The sequence below is a fragment of the Arachis duranensis genome, chromosome 8 (assembly GCF_000817695.3).
Source record: "Arachis duranensis cultivar V14167 chromosome 8, aradu.V14167.gnm2.J7QH, whole genome shotgun sequence".
Taxonomy (NCBI): domain Eukaryota; kingdom Viridiplantae; phylum Streptophyta; class Magnoliopsida; order Fabales; family Fabaceae; genus Arachis; species Arachis duranensis.
This window is the reverse complement of record NC_029779.3, coordinates 40,883,867-40,905,843: the sequence shown is the minus strand read 5'-3', so window position 1 is coordinate 40,905,843 and position 21,977 is coordinate 40,883,867. Positions and strand designations below refer to the sequence as shown.

At 32.7% G+C, this 21,977-nt stretch overlaps 3 protein-coding genes and 1 long non-coding RNA gene across 4 annotated transcripts in view; 3 read left to right on the top strand and 1 right to left on the bottom strand.

Annotated features, from left to right (window-relative positions):
* LOC107462705 (naringenin 8-dimethylallyltransferase 2, chloroplastic-like) overlaps nt 1-581 on the top strand; it is an 11,319-nt gene extending 10,738 nt beyond the window's left edge. Inside the window, exon 12 of the mRNA XM_016081335.3 lies at nt 426-581. Coding sequence (XP_015936821.2) covers nt 426-467 — 42 coding nt within the window. The 3' untranslated portion in view covers nt 468-581. The remainder of the gene's footprint in view (nt 1-425) is intronic.
* Nucleotides 582-2,374: 1,793 nt separating this feature from the next.
* LOC127741274 (uncharacterized) lies at nt 2,375-3,622 on the top strand. The gene has a single exon (XM_052253404.1). It carries the CDS (start codon nt 2,375-2,377, stop codon nt 3,620-3,622), a length of 1,248 nt encoding a protein of 415 aa, XP_052109364.1.
* A 69-nt stretch (nt 3,623-3,691) lies between these two features.
* Nucleotides 3,692-4,836, top strand: LOC127741273 (uncharacterized). The gene is made up of 3 exons (XM_052253403.1): nt 3,692-4,127; nt 4,217-4,588; nt 4,685-4,836. The coding sequence occupies exons 1-3, from the start codon at nt 3,692-3,694 to the stop codon at nt 4,834-4,836; spliced, it is 960 nt and encodes a 319-aa protein (XP_052109363.1).
* Nucleotides 4,837-5,926: 1,090 nt separating this feature from the next.
* On the bottom strand, nt 5,927-9,028 carry LOC127741136 (uncharacterized). The gene is made up of 3 exons (XR_008002089.1): nt 8,847-9,028; nt 6,470-6,647; nt 5,927-6,354 (listed from the first exon to the last, which is right to left on the bottom strand). It is a non-coding gene; the product is annotated as an uncharacterized LOC127741136 (long non-coding RNA).
* Between the last annotated feature and the right edge of the window lie 12,949 nt (nt 9,029-21,977).

Below are 21,977 nucleotides of genomic sequence, written 5' to 3'. Positions count from 1 at the left end.
AACCTATGATAGAAAAATAAAGGACTAAAATTTAGGATTTTTAAAATTAATATATATAATAGAAGTATTTTAGTCATTTTTTATAATAGGGTATTGTAGTCATTTTCTATAAAAAATAATATTAATTTAGACCAGTTCAAAATTTGATTCACTATTTTTCGGTCAAATCAATTTGTCTAGCCTAATTTTGACAAAAATAACACGATTTAATCGATTATATATGTTAAATTTTAATTATTAAAAAACATCTTTATAAAAAAGCGTTTCAGCGTCTTTATCTGAGTGGTTCCTTCCAGTATGTACTCTACAGATGGACAAATTAAATTAAAGTTATTGTACTTGTGAAGACCAAAGTTCTGACTTCAGAATGCACATTGAGATATATTATTACTAATTTATAATTTCTATATTCTTTTCTGCTACAGCTTGTGTATGTCGAAAACATCCTCGTACTATTTGTACGATGAAGAATTGAGGAGATTATTGATTTAATAATCAGCTTTTATCATACGGAGTCTACCCATCATTTCAAATGGGGAATATGTTCATGTATGTTTATTACACATATACAAATAACACGGCAATGAATGACCATCATAAGTTTTGTTATTGTGACTATTATTGTTCTAGGTCATTAATATACGAATTTTGGTTTCAAATAAATTATTGTTTTGACTGGATAAATGATATTTCAATTTGTTATAAAGTCAATTTTTGTTTTTAATTAAAGTAGTTCAAGAATCTTCCTTAAATAATTCACATGGAGACACTATAATTATCTAATATGGTGAATGCTTGCACTCACTCAAAATGTAACTGTATTAAGTGGATGACTAACTAATATTACGATAAAGATGTGACTCTTAATTCAGTGTTTCAAAAAATTTAACTTATTCTTTTGGTATACCAAATTTTATATATAGATAAAGGTATAGAGACAATAGGATATTAAATTAAATTATTTTATTTGACATTCATAATTTTATATTTATAATTAATTTTATATTTATACCATGGTTCTGAAAATCGGACCGGACCGGCCGGTTCAACCGGAAAAACTGGGAACCGATTACCTAACCGGTCCGGGTAACTCCAAAAACCGAGTAGCAAAGAACCGGTCAAAAACCGGTCAAACCGGCGGTTAACCGGCAAACCGGAAGAACCGTCCGATTTTTTGACGGTTCATTGGTTTGGAAATTCAGAAGCCAAACGACGTCGTTTTGGCTATTTTTTAAAAAAAAAAAACAAAACTGGCGTACGCGTTCGTTAACCCACCTAACCCTAATCAGTGATCAATCAGCCACCCACCATTCACCCAAGCTCCCAGCCTCCTCCCCTTTCTTCCCCCCTCATCCACCAAGGCCACCATTGCCACCGCCCACCAAGCTCCAGATTCCAGCGGCGCTCCTCATTCGCCACCCAGCAGCGCTCCTCAGCAGCCGCAACCACCACCGCGTGGAGCCCGCCTCCTCGTCGCCGAACCTCGATGAGCTTGCCGAGCCCGCCTCTCATTCGCCGGTAAGACTGATTTTCTTGTCTTCTTGATTTTGAACATGCTTCCTTCTAGCTCGCCTGTTCTGTTCTGTTTGCTGCTTCTGTTTGCTTCCTTCTAGCTCGCCTGTTCTGTTCTACCATTCTGTTTGCTTCTGCCTTTTGTTGCTTCTGAATGGAGATAGTTTTAAATTTTTATTTTACCTGAATCAGTGGATTTCTGTGACTGTCAAGCTGCATGAATTTGATCTATGCTGCCTGTCCTGTTTTGCTACCTGATATCACCTCTGATATTTGTATAAAAAGCTTTGAAGACCCTACTAAAAAAATCTGCTTTGGTCAAGTGTTGAATTTTTCTTTGTTGATTTGTTTTTGTCAACATTTTGTGCTGATAACTTGACATTGTGATTGGGAATTGTCACGGTTTGGAGTTTTCTTTCTATTCACGCCCAAATCCAAAACAAAAAGAGAAGGGGTTGTAAATAAGAAAACTGAGATGTGGTCCACTCTGTCTGTCCGGAGTTGAAGGAATTGCATTATTAATGGATAAGATATGATGATGTCTCTTCTCATTGTTTTTATGGTAGATAAGCTAACTATGATGGAAAAAATGGATACGTGCACTGCTTCATTATATATACGGTTACAATAGAATGATACATTATGTTACCTTAAGTTCTCCACATGATTTTTTTATACTGTATATTGTATGAATTCGCTGCCTGTTCTGTTTGATGAAAATAGTTTTTGATTCTCTATGCTGCCTGTTCTGCTTGCTGGAAATAGTTTTTGATTCTCTATGCTGCCTGTTCTGTTTGCTGCTTCATTATTTTCATGGTTTTTTGAAGTTGATTTCTTGTCTTTGATTTTTTGATTGTTATAGATGGAACAATCACAAAGTAACTCACAGCCACAAGATAATGCTGCTCAAAATTCTCAAACTGGTTCATCTAGAGGTAAATCTGATCCAGCTTGGCAGTATTTTACAGTGAAGTATGACAAAAATAACAAAGCTCAATATACATGTATTTTCTGCTTGAATACTTACAATGGAGGGGGGATATATAGAATGAAATACCATCTTGCAAAAATCCCTGGACAAATTAAAGTTTGTAACAAAGTAACTGAAGATGTTGAGCTTCAATTCAAAAGGCTTTTGGAGGAAAACAAAAAAAATAAGGCAGAAAAAAGAAAATTTACATCTGATTGTTATGATGTGGAAAGTGAAACTCAAGTGGAAGAAGAGGGTGAAGTGCTTAATCCTGTACAACCTCCGGCTCCTGCAACAATGGGAGACAAAGGAAAGAGAAGAGCGATTGCTGCTACTTCAATTGGAAGTGATTTTAAGGAAAGGACTACACCAGGCTCTCAACCAGCTTTGAAAAGTATCTTGGCCAGTAAACAAGTTAAACACAAGGTTAAGTTGGGGCTTGCAAGATGGATCATTGATGCACGGATTCCATTCAATGCAATTCAATCGCCTTACTTTCAACCTGCCTTGGACGGCGTTGCTGCAATTGGACCTGGTTTCAAGGGACCGTCGTATGACGAAATGAGAGTTCATTTGCTGGCCGATCTTAAGAAGGAATGTCAGTTGCTTGTTGAAGGTTATCGGAGGTCGTGGAAAAGGACTGGTTGTACACTGATGGCAGATGGCTGGACTGATCAAAGGCAGCGTACGTTAATTAATTTTCTAGTTTATTGTCCTGCTGGTATGTCATTTGTTAAGTCTGTTGATGCTTATGATATGATAAAAACTGCCGATACCTTGTTTAAATTGTTTGCTGAGGTTATTGAGTGGGTTGGGTCTAGTAACATTGTGCATGTGGTTACTAATAATGCTGCAAATTATGTATCTGCTGGAAAACTCATTCATGAAAAGTATCCAAACATTTTTTGGTCTCCTTGTGCTGCTCATTGCATCAATCTTATCTTGAAAGACATAGCAAGTCTTCCTCACATAGCTGACCTTGCCTCTCGTGCTTCAAAAGTGACTGTCTTTGTTTACAATCATATGATTTTCTTGTCATGGCTTAGAAAAAGAAAAGATTGGAAAGAAATTGTTCGACCAGGAGTAACACGTTTTGCTACTGTTTTCATTACTTTGAAAAGTATATATGATCATAAATAAGACTTGCAAACATTGGTGGTGGACAAATATTTCATTTCTCATAAATTATCCAAGAGTGTCAATGGGAAGATGGTTAGTTCAATTATCTTGGATAGTAAGTTTTGGGAGGATTGTTTTACTACTGTTATGCTTGTTGATGCTGATAAGAAACCTTCTCTGGGTATTGTGTATGCGAGCATGCAAAGAGCCAAAATTAATATCAAGACAATGTTTAGAAATAGGAAATCTGCATACACACCTTATACAAGTATCTTGAAAATGCGTTGGGATAAGCATTTGAAGCGTGACCTCCATGCAGCAGCATACTTTTTGAATCCAGATTACTTCTATAGTGAGGGGTTTGTTGAGAAGGCAAATATCTTGAGGTCTTTGCTTGATTTATTTGATATTGAAACTCTTTGCGATGACTCGGTTGCCGCAATGCAAGAGATACAGTTGTATCGAGATCGAAAAGGAAGTTTTGGAAGGGAGAGTGCATTGAAAGCAATTAAGAGACTTGAACCTGGTAAGTATTTATATTTCTATGTTCAATTTACTTTGAATGTTTTTTAAATATTGATTGAGAATTTATGGTTGAATTTCATATTCTGGTAGGTGAATGGTGGAGGCTACATGGTGGGAGTGCTCCTAACTTGCAAAAAATGGCAATTCGTCTTCTTCATCAAACATCTTCATCATCCGGCTGCGAGAGGAACTGGAGCCTCTTTGAACAAATCCATTCAAAGAGAAGGAACCGATTAGAGCATCAAAGGCTAAGTGACATTGTTTATGTCACTTATAATCTACGCCTTCAATCTAGAATGCATCGCAAGGAGAAGAATTATGATCCAATTGACATTCAAAGCATTGACACAGTAGATTTTTGGGTAATGCCGGAGGAAGATGATCCTGAATTTACTAATGGAGACATCGAAGGCATTGAAAATTTAATTTATACCGATAATGCTATGCCTTCATATCCTACAGGTAATTGAAATAGCAAAACTTGTTTCATTTTCTTTCAATATCTGATGTAAAGTTCTAACTTTAATTTTTTCTTGGTTTTCTATTTTATTTTATTAGATGGAGGAGATGTGGAACTTGATGTGGATTTTCCTAATGTTGCTGGTTCTTCAAATACAGCTTCTTTTGGTGGTACTTCTGATGATGGTGGTTTTGGATTACCTGTTTATGATGGAGATGTTGGAACACTTAATGATAATTATGATTTTTGATGAGTTGCACCTTTGATTAGTTGAAAACTTGCTAGTAATTGTATCTTTTGAATGTAGAACATTATGAATTTGTCATTATGTATTTATTTTAAGTTTTTTAATAATTTTATTTAATATTTAATCAAACCGATTGAACCCCGGTTGAACCCCGGTCGAACCAGTGAACCATTAAACCAGTGACCTCACCGGTTTAATGACCGGTCCGGTTCTCGCAACCTTGATTTATACTCAATGACACTATTAATCCATTTTCTTTGAAATTGCTATCAAAAATAGATTCATAATCATGAACTATAACAAGATTAAAACACAAAACTCATTATTAACAACCACAACACTCTTTTTATATGTTTAACTCATAATACATGCCACTAACATGCTACTAAAATATAAAGCACTACACAATTTTTCTTAGTAATCTAATTGCTCTATATGCCTATTGTATTCATTTGCTCACCTTAATTAAAACACTACAACAAAAAAGTATTTTAGCGACAAACTGTCACTAAATATTTTTGCGACAGTTAAAAAAACACCACAAATTTGAGCGTCATCAGCTACATAGTGACAGTTTTGGACCACTGTTGATAAAGAGTGTCTCTAAATTATTTGTGACAGTTTTTTAAGTATAAAACCATCACCAATTTGTAACAATTGTCAATGTGTTGTTTGTGCTATATTTCCCAATGTCTTCAAACTGTCATTAAATTACTAAATCCTAGTGATAATTTCTTTTTATATTTCGTGACTATTTTAAACCATTACGAATTTTTTAGCAAACAATTTGAAACCGTAACTAAGTTACTAATTTTTATGACAATTTCAAGTATATTTAATGACTATTTAAACTATTACAATATTTTTAGTAACAATTTTTCAATTTGAAACCGTCACCAAATTATTAATTTCTGTAACAGTTTTTGACTGTATTTAGTGACCTTTTAAACTATTATAATCTCTCCAACGTCAAAGCGTTCTTTTATTATAAATAATAATGTATGTGTCTACGAATAAAATAATAATTTATTTCTATTATCAAAAGTTGAATTTTCCAGAAGTAGCATTGTATTTCAACAAATCCAAACTCAATTCCACAAGTTTTACAAAAATAATTCCAAAAGTTGAAATCTAAGTTTTACATAATCATAATCTATAACATGTAAATTCAAAAAATCTCAACTTAATCCAAACATGTAAAGCTAACAATGCGTAAAACTCCTTTAAATGTTGGATGATCTATGTTGTTGAGGTTCATGACTCGTAGAAGATGGTCTTATTAGAGAATATAAAAAAAAAATATTTTAGAGAATATTTTAGGATACTTAACAAATCAACAAGTATTAAGAGATTATGATTACAAACTACAACCATTTTAGAAGAAGTTAGTGATAATGAAAATTAAGTATGTAAGTCCATAAAGTTAAGTATAATGTATATTCTTATCTTACCTCATTAAAAAAATCGGATGGCAATTGACCTCTTGATAATTCACAAGAAAATTTACTTAACTCCTCATATCTGCAAGTTTTATAATGAAATAAAAAAGAATTCTATGAAAAAACACAGGAAGACTTCTGGATTTTAAGATGACAAGTGAATTATTATTATTAACATTAAAAAAAATAATACCAACCATGAAACTGTTACATTCTTCCTTGTGTAACTTCTCTTTGTTTTTGTCCATACTATGTCTTTAACTCTAGGCATGAATTCTTGTATCAATCCAACCTCTTCCCAATAGCTTTCTTGATTTCATCTTTACGTAAAATTCTAGCCTCCCCTCTCAATGTTTTTAATAATTCTATCATAATCTAAAGAATGATTCAAAATGCGTAAATTAGGAATAACATATATTAATCAGAAACAAATTTCAAAGTACAAGTATAAACCAACTAAGAAATAACAGACAAAAGAATGTTTAATTATCATAATACCATTTGAGTACGAACTATGCCATTTAAACTATAACTCGTTGGCTAATAAATACTATACTATGGAAAGTACAATGCAACAAAAATATAGAAAAACTACATAGTGAAAATAAATATGAAGGAAAAAACTAATTTAATGTGGGGATGTATTGTTTGAATCTTCTCCTGCTTTCACAAAAGATATTACAAAAAACACAAATTACTTCTCATATTATATATTATATGTACATATTACTAATCTGCAGCTTTGGGGTGTTCAGCAAGGTTGAAATTAAAGATATTATATATCTCTTGATGAGTAAGCTTCTTGAATATGATTCTTTTAAGAATTATAATTACCAAAGCCAATTAATCATATCAGATTTTAATTCTAGATGTGGCTTCATTTTGCAGGGTATTAGGAAGAGTTAATTATCTTAGAATAGGCTCACTCTATTGTAATGAATCGCTGAACCATTTTAAGCATAAATAGTGTTTGAAAAGTTAATGCAAGCTCCCACTGTTACAGATCTCAATCCAATTATTCTAAATGATAAATGCATACCCTGTGATCAAATCCAACTCCACAAGACATGCATATTTGAAAAGATAAAGTCATAGTGCTTTAACATTCCAACATAAGAAAGACTCTACATGGACTAACATAAAATTTTTCTTCAGCTTGTAAAAGGGGAAAACTTCACATTGACAATGTCCCATGAATTTCAGTCTAACCTAAAAATTACACTCCTAAGTGGTGGAACCTTTCAATTTTCCACACAAATTACAGTTACAATGTCAATGAACTCTATGCCACAAGGCAGCAACATCCTTCTTGGGCCAAGGTTAACCCTTCTCACACAAAAAAACTAGGATAAATGAATTTTTCTACAACTCAACCGAACATTGCAGACTATAAAATCAGGAACAAGGTATTAAGACATGTCTGTTAATAACAAGACACACCAATAATGCATAAAATGTACTATGGAGCGAGTATACTAGTAAGAAATTGGGTAATATGCATAAAATGTTAGCATGATTATGTAACCAATACCACAATATGATTATGCATAAAATTGTTAAAGGAAGAAGAAAGAGAAAAGGGAGAATCAGAGAACCCAGTAGTAACCCCATCCCTCCCCTGCCAGTAGTAACCCCATCCCTCCCCTGCCTTAGTGCCTTTAATCAAAGCTGCAAGAAATGGTGGTAATGCCATTCATTTCATTGCATATGTAAGATTTGATTTGATATCATTTTTACCATGTCTTTTTCTTTCTTCATAAATATGTATTTATATGCCATATATACCAAATTAAAGAGTTGCACTACTTACATACATATTACTGTATGAATGAATCTTATCTAAAATCTCGTCTATTAAAAGAGTAGCCAAAAGAAAAACAAAAAGAATAATGTACTATTCAACTTTTTTCACCCTTCCTTTGTAAAATGTACTAACCCCTCTGCTCCATATTCATCACTATTTTCTATTTTTTTTTATTTTATGTTTTTCTTTTCACTCCAACCAGAGGCTTCAACACACTCCCTTAATATATACATAACTATGAACTAACACAACACAGGACCTTTATTGGAAATAAATACACATATTATATTATATTCTCATACAAAAACAAGTTAAGATGATCTTTCAGTGTTCAAGGGCTAAAGCTAAAGCATTCAACAAACATGGAAAAAGAAGCCTCAGAAAACATGAACCTAGGCTCGTTAACATTATGGAAACTACTACTACTTCACCTACTACTACTATAATTGAAAGACCAGCAAAATAATTAGTAAAAGTGAAAATAGTTAATCATTCGGATAAATAATTGACTCATAGATGACAACTGATCTCGTAGCTCTACAAAAAAAGGGCTTAATGATAAAGGATTAATCATAAAAGTCAGTGAAGCATTTGGTTGAAGCATTTCATCGAACATGTTGAGCGCTTGTGAAATTAAACTTTAATTCAGTCTCTCAAAAAAAAAAATCCAAACCACTAACAAATCAGATAGCTACTTATTCATAACAAAGAACAAGAAGTTGCAGAGTTTGAAGCAGAGCATTATGTGGTGGCGGTTCTGAGAAACTCACATCGGCAACGAAGGAGGGCAGTTCCGCCGCAGAGTTTGAAGCAGAGCAAAGTGGCTTCTACACGAACGCGAATGGGAATGCGAACGCAAACGGCAAAGGAAGGTGAACGGCGAAGAACGCGAATGGCGAAGGAAGGTGGACGCTGTTGTTACCTTATCTTTTCTCTTCTCATCTCAATGGCATTATGGGTTATCAGATTAACACATTTTAGACACGACACTTATAGAATATTTATATTTGCTATGTTTACATAAAAAATAAAAAAATTATTTTCGAACGTATTTGGACATATTTAAATACCATTATGTATTAGTGTGTCTAATTTTATTTTTAATATATATTTTTAAAATAAAATTAGATATAGTATATATTATTATTTATTAAAATAAAAATATATTTTAAATACTTGATATATTTAAAATAAGATATTAAAAATAATTAAAAAAATAAATTTATATTTTAATATCAATAAAATATCAAAATATCATTACTTATCTAAAAAATATTTAATATTTTATATGTATGCGTGTCTCCGTATCTTATAAGATTTTAAAATTTATGTATCGGCGTGTCACGTATCATGTCGTATCGTATTTCCTATCTGTGTGTGTCCGTGCATCATAGGCTTTGAGAAATTGAAATTAAGAAAAACATAGATAAGAATAGATTTGATTGTATATTATTACTTAAAAATTTAAATATTTAATGACTATCAAAAAATTATATAAATAAGTGTCATTATTTTATTTAATAATGACTCTTTAAATAAAAATCATAAAATAAATGTATTTATTCATTAAATTTGATATAGTGATACTTTTTGTTTTCATTATCTTTTTAATTAGACTCATTTTTAACTCTACTAATACAGTGTTCTGAGCTTTGTACGAACAAAACATGTCAGTATTCAACGTGTCAGTAGTTGAATAGATTACACCATACTTATTGAATTCATAATTTATGGATGAAAAATTGTAAAATACATTATCATTATTTCAGCCTAAATTAGGAAAGACTTCCTTGTATATAACATTAATTGTTGTATTAGAAAGTACAGATGAATGGTTTTGAATCGAAATTCTCTGGTGACAAAGCTGCCCATGAGTGAAAACTGACCTAGGTAAGTACAATCTAACTGTACTTAACATTTGTCCTTGTGTAGCAATCGAAACGATAATTAAAAACGGTTTCCGTTGAAATCTCAACGGTAGAGTATGGTTGTTAAGTATCATGTTCATGTGCGGAATTAGTACCACCTGCCCAGTTTTATCCTCGGTCAACGTCATACATTCAATTACGTGAGTGCCTAGCTTTCTTACCTTTAGCCTTGTTTCGTTACATAACTCACTTGATTGATCAATGTTATGCAAAAGCATAATAGGCACGCCTTCTTTCAATGTTAGTTGGTGTGGAGGCAGTCCAGTAGCATTTAGGACATCTAAGGTTAGCGTTTCTAACTCAGATTCCATGTTTCCTTTCTCAATGCACAACGTATCAGAGCTAAGATAAGTTTTTTCTTCACCACTTAATTGTTGCATTATATATGCATTGACCTCGGTGACCACTTCCAACGTGGGAGCAAGAATTGATCTTTCCTTGAAGTATCCCATGTTGTTAACGTTGCTCAACAATTTTGAATGGACAAATGTCACTAAGTTTCATTTAAGTACCGTGTGGTGTGATGAGAATTCCTAGGTTAGATGCCCTTAGGATTAGGTTTGGAATGTGTATTTGGATGGATTTGATATGTGTAGATGATATGTTGTAGTAATTAATGATTAGAATGTGGATTGTGTGATTTTGCATAGTTGGTGTGTTTTGAAAAGTGATGATTTGGATGATGATTAAATGTTTATGAATTATATATTGAATTGGTGAATTTGAGCCGGAGGCTAGAAAAAAGTAAGAAAGGTAAGTGATGGTTGAATTGAGTGATAATGCTTGAGATTGAATGCAATTTGATAATGATTGTGTGGAAAGTTGGAATGAATGATAGGATATTAGCGAATTGAGGTTTGAGATGTGAAACGAATAAAATTTAAGTTGAAATAAGTAAATGAAGTAGATTTGAATTAGTTGAATGTGAGTATGTGATTTGAGTTAGTTTGAGGTCCTTTTGATGTGTTAAAACTGAGTTGGCTTAGGAATAACTGGAAGATTTGGTAAATGTGTATTTTTGCTAAAATTGATTTTTGGCCAACTTCGGCGGGCCGTAACTCGGTCCTCGGAGTTGGAAATTTTCAAAATTGGAGTTTTATGAAAATTCATTTATCAATCATTCCAACGGTCCAAGAATGGTTAAAAAAAACAAATTTTGTGAAAAAAGATATGAAGGTTTGAAAATTGGATTAAAAACTTATTTCTGCACATATCAGCTTTTTACAATTCTGGTGTGTCATGCGTACGCAGAGGTGCCACGCGACGCGGAAGTTGGGCTGGAGGAGGCATGCATACGTGGATATGGCACAATTGCAAAGCTCGTGTACGCGGACATGCTACTCGACGCGAGCATAAGCTGCTGTTTTCAACTCGCGTACCCAGATGGGGTGCTGCATACGCGACATGCCAAATTTTCACTTCATGCATACGTAGACCATGCATGCGTACGCACAACCCCCATAATTTGAAAAAGTGTGCTTTTAACTCTTTAACCATTCTTTTAACTTTTTAAAGATTTATAAACCCCCGATAAGAGTATAGAGCCGGTGTATTTAAAGATGGAAGAGTTAGAGACCAAATTTAAAGGGATGAGTTAGTGAAATTGAGGAAATTGGATAAAATGTGAAGTGATGCGTGATGAGGATGAATGTGATGAATAATAATGATTTATTATGATGATGATGAATGAGTTTAATTAAAGTTGAATATGAATCGAGATGAGATTGTACTGAGATTGGTGATGGTAAATGATGATGACTTGATAATGAAATTAATGTTGGATATGATTATGATTGAGATGGGATGAGAATGGGTGTGGTATTGAGATATACTGAGGAGGATTATGATATAGAGACATAGTGATAATTGATTGAGATTGAAATGTACCTGCTCAGGTAGATGCAGTGGAGTGATTCCACTTGCTCCGGGATGTGGAGAGATGTACCTGCTTGTGTAGATGCAGTAAAGTGATTCCGCTTGCTCTGGGTTATGGTTTGAGATTCTAGGGTAGATGTAGTGGAGTGATTCCACTTGCTCCCAGTTATTTTTTGATCTTCTGGGGTAGATGCAGAGCACGGGTAGCGGGTACCCAATTATCTGTCCGAACCTGAACTAAACCAATTAAATTGGTTCTGGAACCAACGGGTAATCGGGTCCAACCCGAACCAAACCGATGGCCTTTGTTAGTGATTGGTTCGGGTATCGATTCTGGATGCGGAACCTGAACTAACCCGTAAACCCAATCATATATTACTTAAATAAAAAAGTTAAAAATATATATATGACTTTCAGTGAGTTTTCCAACTCGTAACCTTAACACTGTGTCACTAGCAGCCCACTCTTAGACTCTCAGTCTCTCACCCCATGGAGTAAACAAACCGAGAAACCCTAGCAGAGGTAGAGCTTCCTCCCACCTCACCATTACTCACACAACCAGCTTCTCCATCGTCTTCTCCATCATGCGTCAGGCACATCATCTTCTCCACCTCGTCCGCTGACCCGTCAGGCGCATTGTCTTCCTGGTAGCGGCAACGACGCAGTAACCAACTTCCTCTCTATCGTCGGCATCTCCATCAGCGTCGTCATCTGTAGTTCCCTCTCCAGCAACCAGCTTCCTCCAGGCTCCAGCGTCGTCTTCTCTGGTCACTCAGTCAGGTTAGTCTATAATTTTTTGGGAATGTTATATGTTAAAGTGTTAATTATTTTATTTTCTATTCAATTTTTGAAATTATACATTCTTAGTTCTTGTTGAATAAACTTCTTGATCACTCTGAAGCAATCCTCTTTGAGACCTAAATTGGAGTTAAATATACATTCTTAGTCCTCTGTTGTTCAATCCTCTTGTTCACTCTGAAGCAATCCTCTTGTTCAATTTTTGAAATTATACATTCTTAGTCCTCTATTGTTCAATATATTTGGAATTAAACATCCAAATTGGTTAGGCTATCACCACTTCCATTTTAGGGACATATTGCTTGCAATGTTTGTAAATAATATAGGTTCAATATTGGATTAGGATTGCCTGTGTTGTTGTAATTGTATAATCAATTAAGTGATTAACAAATACTCTGCAGTAAGGTCTTCTAGTTGTACTAATTGGTTAGTAACTTATTATAATACTCGTACTAATTAATGAATGTCAAGATCTGATAAAATACATGACCTCTCTTATTTAATGAGATAATTATTTTAATGAGTTTAGTTTTAAATGTATTTGGTGTTTAACATGTTTAGATTATTTATATTGATGTTACATGTTTATTGTACAAGTTGAATTTTTAAGATAAAAATTAGGTTTTTTTATGAATTTTAAAATCATCGGGTACATGCACAAAAAAATGTAAATCCGTACCAAATCGAACTAATTACATTTTGATCGGTTCGGTTATAATTTCACCTTGAACCCAAACCAAACCGACACGTGCTCACCCCTAGATGCAAGGATGATAGTTTTATCCCGCTTGCTCACAGATGTTGACCCTGCGTTGCAAGATCTGGCTGGACACTTATATCTTTTCGGATATTTTTTTCTCCTTGAAGATGTGAAATTCCTCTTGGTAGATGAGCACATGCAGGGACTATCCATGGTTCACTTCTGGACATGTCGGGTTGGCTGTATAATAGACAGATGAGTTCATTGGCCATAGGACAGGCATACATAATTTGGTTATGTTTGTTTTGTTTGAGCTCGCTTAACTGTATCGTTTGCCTAATTTTATATCTTATATGACTAAATGCAACTTGCCTTACATGCATTACTTGTGTATTACTTGTTTATATTGCTTGTGTTTGTATAACCGATAGGCCCTTTACGCTGGTATCGGTTGACGTTGAGGGCTGTCCTTGTTGAAATAAAATTATGAGATGATTGATTAACAATGATGAATATTGAATGCGATGATTTGAGCTCCTTGGATAGATGTTGTGAAGTGATTTTACTTGCTCCAGGTGAAGATATGAGGTGTTGATATAGAATTACTGAGTTAAACTAGATGGTGTTGGTTCTGGTACTAGTTCTATTCTAAATTAGAAGTTGGAAAGGTTGGAGTTGGTAATGATGAGAAATTGAATTAGACTTAGTATCCCCTATGTCAGTTGTCTAATTCATGGATTAGTAAAAACTTAGGGTGAATAATTGATGAAAAGAAGCTTAAGATGCTTAGTGAGTTCCTATTATAGTGTACTGTATTTATTTGGCACTTTTACCGTACTGGAAACTCATGGGTCGGAGGTTCTCATTCCATATATATCTCTTATTTTTTAGATGCAGGTCCAGACAAAACAAGTATGGAGAGATTCTAAACAAGAGTATAGCAGAAATCCAAAGGTCTTTTCCATCTCTCAGATAAAGCACAGCAGTGAGCTGTGCTTTATCTGAGAGATGGAAAAGACCTTTGGATTTCTGCTATACTCTTGTTTAGAATCTCTCCATACTTGTTTTGAAAAACTTATATTATGTATTTATTCCTTTTGAAAACTTGCCTATAGAGGCCTTTATGTATGCTTTGGGAGAGATAGGACATAATGTTGTCAAACTAATTTTTATTCTGTACCCTAGCCGGCCTAAACTTCGCAGGTTGCGACTAATGGCTATTTACTTATGTTATATATTTGTGGCTTGTCCTTATTCTATTATTCTTTGATGTTTTACTCTATTTCCCTTTCCAAACGCGCTTTATCTTCTGTTCTATCGATACGTGAGTGTTCTAATTCGTGATTTTATTTTACTCCTTTTTAGGTTTTTTGTTTAATACTTTCTTTCAATTATATCTACATATATGTATTCTAATCCACCTGAGAGTTGTACCACCTTATTATCATTGACTAATGACTCGAGCATAAGGATTTGAATATTAGGGTGTTACATCCGCCATCACATTCGTCTTTCCGAGTTAATAATTAAAGTCAAAGTCATAGTCTTTTAATAACTCCATCCATCTCCTTTGCCTCATATTCAACTCCTTCTGATAAAAAACGTATTTCAAGCTCTTGTGATTGGAAAAAACTATAACTTTACTCCGTACAAGTAATGGCTCCAAACCTTCAAAGAAAACACAATAGCCGCTAGCTCCAAGTCATGAGTCGGGTAATGCACTTCATAAGGTCTCGGTTGCCATGGGGCTTAAGCCATCACGTTCTGATGTTGCATCACACGTAACCTAAACCTTTTAAGGATATATCCCAGCAAACTTTGAATGGTTCATCAGGTTCAGGTAACACGAATACTGGCGCTATAGTTAATTTCTCCTTCAAAGTTTGAAAACTCTCCTCATAGCCGAACGTCCACACTAATAGTTCATCCCTGCGAGTCAATTTGCAGAAATCAAAGCATCACAACTCCTCATGATGTCGCATACACATTTCGTCTTCCACGTTCACAAGTCGTGTTCTAAGGAACTAATGTCTCAAGGGTTACATCAAGGAATTGCACGCTACACTGAAATAAGCTCGAGTTGATTTTCGAAAGGTACCAAGCTCAAAAGAAGAACAAACAACACGAACGGTAGTCACTAGAAATCAGAATGATAGCTTATATTACGATCAAGCAAGTCATAGAAAAATAATAGAATGCACCTGAAAAAGAATTAAAGCGCATCTCAAGAAAAGAATTCAAATCAAGAACCTTTGATAGAGAGAATAAACATATCAAGTCGATTAAGTCTCAACTGATTCTAAAAAAACACAAGTTCGCGAAGGAAGGCAATTCAACTGCAATTTTTTAAAGATTTAAGGATCGCTTGATTGTACCAAAACAAGCTCAAGTTGAGCTCACAAAAGAAGGGTACAAGATTTGTTCATAGATAAATAGGATTGGGAAGGTGATTAAATCATTTCGTGTTTTTATTCTGTATATTTGATATTTTACATCATATATAAATCACTGTTTTTAGATAAAATATTAATTTATTATTTACTAATTGAGAGTTGATTACCAATTATTAACTATCGGGGTCCATTATAGATAAAAAGAAAATTGACGCTACCGTCAGATTTACTAATGAAATTTACCAACAAAATTTTTCGACAATAGCAATCATCTAGGTTAGTTTAAAAAAATATAAAAAAAATTGACTCCACCGTCAGATTTACCGTTGAATTTTTTCGATGATATAGTGGCTCGAAGTCTAAACTTATGGCACCAACGTTACTGTCGAATTTTTTTCGACGGTAACGTGCATTAATTTTTCATCTCTGAACCATCATATTTCGTCGCAAGTTACCATTGGAACAGAAAATCTGACAGTAATTAATTACCGGTAAAATTTATACCATCGGATATAACTCGACGCAAAATTCGACAGTAATCACTATTTTTGCTGTAGTGCTAGCCGATTACCATTTCACAACCAGCTGCAGGGACTTATTGGTCTAGTTTCTTTGATGACTAGGTGAAGGTTGTCATGGTATTTTTGGATGATTAGGGAACGCCATGTCCCACGTGTAAATGATCAGAAACTAGAATAGGTATTCACCTTAAGTAAAATGATTGACAATTAGAACAATTGACAATTAGTATAATTATTTGTTGAAAATTTTGATTCATCAAAATGACAATCCACAAACCGGGCTTTAAATACATCTCCAGTTTGTATCTCAAGATACCTCGTTATAGAGGGAGAATCATATCCAATATATATCCCCAATTTTCTTTGGGGTCCTATTTTGGTGCGATTAGGTTATGCAATAGGAACATATATCACACACCTAAATATTCTTAAATGGGAAACATTTGGCTGCTGGCCAAAAGCTAACTGCATAGGAGAGAACTGATAATAACTCGTTGGCCTCAAACGAATAAGTGCTGCGGCATGTAAAATAGCATGCCCCCAAATCGAGGTTGGGAGATTTGTTCTCATAAGTAAGGGTCTAGCAATTAATTGGAGGCGTTTAATAAGTGATTCTGCTAACCCATTTTGTGTGTGAATATAAGCTACTGGATGTTCAATACTTATTCCATTAGCCATACAATAAGCATCAAAAGTTTGGGAAGTAAATTCACCAGCATTATCAAGACAAATTACTTTGATTGGATTTTCTGGAAATTGTGCTTTTAATCGAATAATTTTAGCCAGTAATCTCCCAAACTCCAGGTTGCAAGAAGATAATAAGCACACATGTGACCATCTCAAAGATGCGTCTATTAGAAGTATAAAATATCTAAAAGATTCACATAGTGGATGAATAGGTCCACATATATCACCTTGAATCCTTTCTAGGAATTCAGGGGACTCAAATCCAATCTTTACTGGTGATGGCCTTAAAATTAACTTTCCTTGAGAACATGCAGCACAACAAAATTCACTAGATTTAAGAATCTTCTGGTTCTTTAGTGAATGTCCATGGGAGTTTTCAATAATTCTCCGCATCATGGTTGTTTCCGGATGACCCAATCGGTTGTGCCAAATTATGAATTCATTTGGGCTAGTAAACTTCTCGTTTATAGTATCATGTGATTTAATTGCACTAATCTTGGTGTAATATAACCCAGATGAAAGTGAGGGCAACTTTTTTAATATAACCTTTTTATTTAAATCATGAGTTGTGATACATAAATACTCATGATTTTCCTCATTCATTGTTTCAATATGATATCTATTTCGGCGAATATTTTTGAAACTCAACAAGTTCCTCAGAGATTTGGTAGATAATAGTGCATTATTTATTATAAATTTTGTTCCTTCAGGAAACAAAATTATAGCTCTTCTGGAGCCTTCTATCACATTGTCCGAGCCAATAATAGTATTAACATACTCTTCTTTTGGTACAAGATGGGTAAAATATATATCACTTTTAAGAATAGTGTTCGAACTTGCACTATCCGCAAGGCAAATATCTTCAGAATATGTCCTTGCCATTTTTCTTCAAAGACAAATAATAATAATAATAAAATGAGTAGAAGTACATACACAGTAAAATTATTCACATGAATACTTAACAAACACACATATTAAACTATTCCATTATTGATCAAATAGCCAATATTTTCTTCAAGATCCTCAAAGAAATTAGATACATCATAATAATGAGTGGTGAAATTTTCATAATTTGAAACAAAATTTATTTCCTTTCCTTTGTCATCCTTTTTTAAGGATGCTTGATAAAGATCAACTAGGTACCTTGGGGTATGACAGGTACGTGACCAATGGCCCTTTCCACCACAACGGAAGCATTTATCCTCAATTGATTTACTTTGCCCATTGTTTCTTTTTTTATCCCACTTCTGGTGAGATCCTTTATGAACATAATTCCTTTTCTTTCCATAATTTTTCTCGTTACTAAAACTTTGCCATTTATCTCTTCTGTGGTAATGATTTGCCGCATTTACTTCAGGAAATGGGGCGGCACCAGTAGAGCACGCTTCATGATTTCTCAAAAGTAACTCATTGTTGCGTTCAGCAACAAAAAGGCAAGAAATTAACTCATAATATTTTTAAATTCTTTTTCTCGATGCTGCTGCTGTAGGAGCACATTCGAGGCATGGAAGGTCGAAAAAATTTTCTCTAACATATCGGGTTTGAGGAAGTATCACTGTCTTTTCATGATTATACCTTTTTCAAGGTCTTTTCACGGATTTGTAGGATCTTTTAATGTGAGATATTCATTTTCAATCCTTTGTCAAGACGACGACGAAGGAAAATCATGGCCTTGGCTTTATCCTTCTGGAATGTATTATTTTCAGCCTTAATGGTATCTTCAAGATCCATTGAATCAAGATGGATTTAGCATCTAGTATCCATGGTAAATAATTGTTTTCAGATATATCAAGAGCATTGAACTCAAGATGAGAGAGTTTTGACATAATGAAAATTTGTTACATGGAGTCTTCTTAAAATTTCGTTAGAGTTTCGTGCTGATAACGTGTTATAAAATAACTAAATAAATAAATAAAAAAGAGGTAACAAATATAAAATAAAGAAATAAAGAGAGAAAGAGAAAGAGAAAGGTATTTTATTGCTTTTGTGTGTGTTCCATATGCTCATATTACATTGCTATTTATAAACACAAGAAACTTTACTTTTCAAACATAATTAAATACAATCACCCTTGATAAACTAAGTCTCATAAAAAATGGTCATTCACATCATTCATCTTTATCACAATCGATTTGACTGATTAGTAATAAGCTAAGATAAACTCATAAAAGCAACACTATTTTTTCCCTTAATAACGCTAAAACGGCATCGTCTAATGATCAAGCTTTTTTGTAATTAATAAATTAAAAATTAATTCATCACGAATATAAATTTTATTTAACAGTTTATTATTAATTAATAAATTATTATATATATAAAACATAAAATTCGAATTCTAACATATATTCATTTTAAATAGATAAACAGACAAATAAACTAACTACTTCACCAATTTAAATTACAGGTCTGCTACACATACAAGTTTTTTGGCTTACAAGTTATACAAGTTACTCCAAGTCTAAGAAGAAAACACGCGCACCACTCTTTTAGAATCAAGCGTCCAATGCACGCGCCTTAATCACCCTTCCACAACACATTCATTCTTCCTCTTCTTCCTCAATCAAAACGCAAATCGTCAAGATTCAAGGAACATTCGAAACAAACTACGATTCTGCATAAACGTTCAACTCCTCGCGAAGAGTAGAAGAAATCAAGAAGAAAATATACAAATCTCCATAAAAATCACCAGAAAAAATGAAGAAATATTATTCAAGGTACTGTTTTATTGTTCTTCTAGGTTTTTCTTCTAGATTGTTTCTGCCATGTGCCTCATCCTTAACCAACAAAATATTAAAAGATTTCAAGAAGAAATATACTATTTCTCCCTGTTTTTGGTGTATTTCTTAAATCCTTTGGGTGTATTTCTGTAATCTTTTGGGTGTATTTCTGTAACCGTTTGTGTGTATTTCTGTAATACTTTCTGTAACCGTTTAGGTGTATTTCTATAACTGTTTGGGTGTATTTCTGACGTTCCATTATTTTCAAAAAGATTTCAAAGCTTGATCTCATAAACTATGAAAATCGAAAAAAAAAAACGAAACAAAGAGAGAATGCACGAAGGAGATCCAACAAAATTGGCAAGAAACTCAAAAAAAGAAACGAAATCTTTTGAAAAATGAAAATTATATATTTGCGTGTTAATTGATTTGAATTGATTTAAAAGTCTGTTAAAGAGGCACGTAACATTAGCAACACGTTTAGTAAATTTTATTTTCTTCAAATTTGTAAAACTTGTAAGCACAAAATATTTGTGCGTAGAGATTTTCTCTTTAAATTAATAATCTCTAAAACAAAGTTGATATATTATATAATATCTCCGACATTTGAAATTTGAAAAACCGAATTGAATAACGAAATAATTTATGAAACTGAATCAAATCTTTGACTAAAAATATATATATATATATTGATTGCATGCATCCGCAAGCTACTAGTAGTTGACTATAATAAATACTGAATCTTATCTTTTCTTGAAGATTTTCCTTTATATATACTTCTTCCGTCATCTTTTTCATGCATGATCGTCGTTAGTATATTTCTCGTAAGAATATTTTAGCCTTTCGAAATTAATTCGACAAAATTATTTTAATCTTTTTAAAATTGACTAAATTAAATTAAAGGATATTTTAGTTGTTTTGGCTCAATTTGGGCTTACTTCAACTTGTTAGCGTTTTTCGACTTATTTGGCCCAATTTTGGGTCAAACCCTTAAAATTAATGTCCGATTTTAAATTCTAAATATTTCCTAAAGTTTTATGTTTTTATTATTCTCACACACTATTGGACAAATTTAAGCCGGTACTGCCGGTTAATTTATCGGTACGCGTTTTTATGTAATTTTTCGAAGAAAATTACATTTTCCAACTCAAAAAAATCTACTGAGTCCAAATATCATATTCATATTTTCTAATTAATATTTTAAAATTCTGAACCTAATTCGGACAATTAAATTATTATTATTTAACGTTAATTAATCGGTTAATTAATTTGCGGTTCTTACACCCCTATTTTTTAAAAAAATTAATAGTAATAAATTATTAAATATGATTTAATTTTTTAAAAAAATATATTTAATATTTAGTCTAGTATAAATAAAAGTTCAGCCCAGTTCAAATATTAATGATTTCTAGTATTATGAATTCAATATCGATAAAAGTATGTGAATTAGTAGAACAATTTTATTCGGATGACTTTAGCGATGAAAAATTTCACATTAAAATGCAAGCATGACATTGTAAACTTAATGTTTCTATTCATGTTGAATTAACTAATTTGTGCACAATTTTTGAGTTATGACAAGCACTAATAAAGACATGAAAGCCTTTAACGTATCATTTGATGGATCATTTGATTCGTTTAGTATTAACTCTCCCTATTTCAATTGCTATAATTGAGAGATCATTTTCAACTATAAATAGTGTGAAGAATAGACTCAGAAACAAACTAAAAGATGAATTCTTTACTAATTATCTTTTGATTTACATTAAGAAAAAGATTGTTGAAAGATTTGACATAGATTATATTATCGATAAATTTTATACTATAAAGAATTAATATGTACCACTTCACACTACAAGAAAATAAAATATTTGTAACAAAAATTATGTCAAATTTAAAATTATTACAAAAAATTATTTTTTTAAACAAAAATTAGTGATTATAAATTTATAACAGAATAACAATGTTTAGTAACAACAATACAATTTATTACAAAACGTTATAATATTTTTAACAACTTTTTTTTGTTATAAATTATGTTGACTTTTGTAATGAACTGGTATTTTGTAATAAAATTTTATAATGTTTTATAATAAAAGATGAAATTGTTATAAAAGTTAAAAATATTATATATAACAAAATATTATTTGTTTCAAAAATCCAATTGTTTCAAAAAAAATTTAGTAACTAAAATATTTTGTATCAAAATCTTAAAACTTTTGTGCTGAAAAAATATTTTTTACAAACTTTTTTGGATGATAATTTTAATTTGTTCCAAAATT

Excerpts from the sequence above, each read along its gene's own strand:
- LOC127741274 (XM_052253404.1), top strand. The coding sequence starts at position 2,375 with ATGGAACAATCACAAAGTAACTCACAGCCACAAGATAATGCTGCTCAA.
- LOC127741273 (XM_052253403.1), top strand. The coding sequence starts at position 3,692 with ATGGTTAGTTCAATTATCTTGGATAGTAAGTTTTGGGAGGATTGTTTT. Across the intron at positions 4,128-4,216 it reads AATTAAGAGACTTGAACCTG|GTGAATGGTGGAGGCTACAT; the intron begins GTAAGTATTTAT and ends ATATTCTGGTAG. Across the intron at positions 4,589-4,684 it reads TATGCCTTCATATCCTACAG|ATGGAGGAGATGTGGAACTT; the intron begins GTAATTGAAATA and ends TTATTTTATTAG.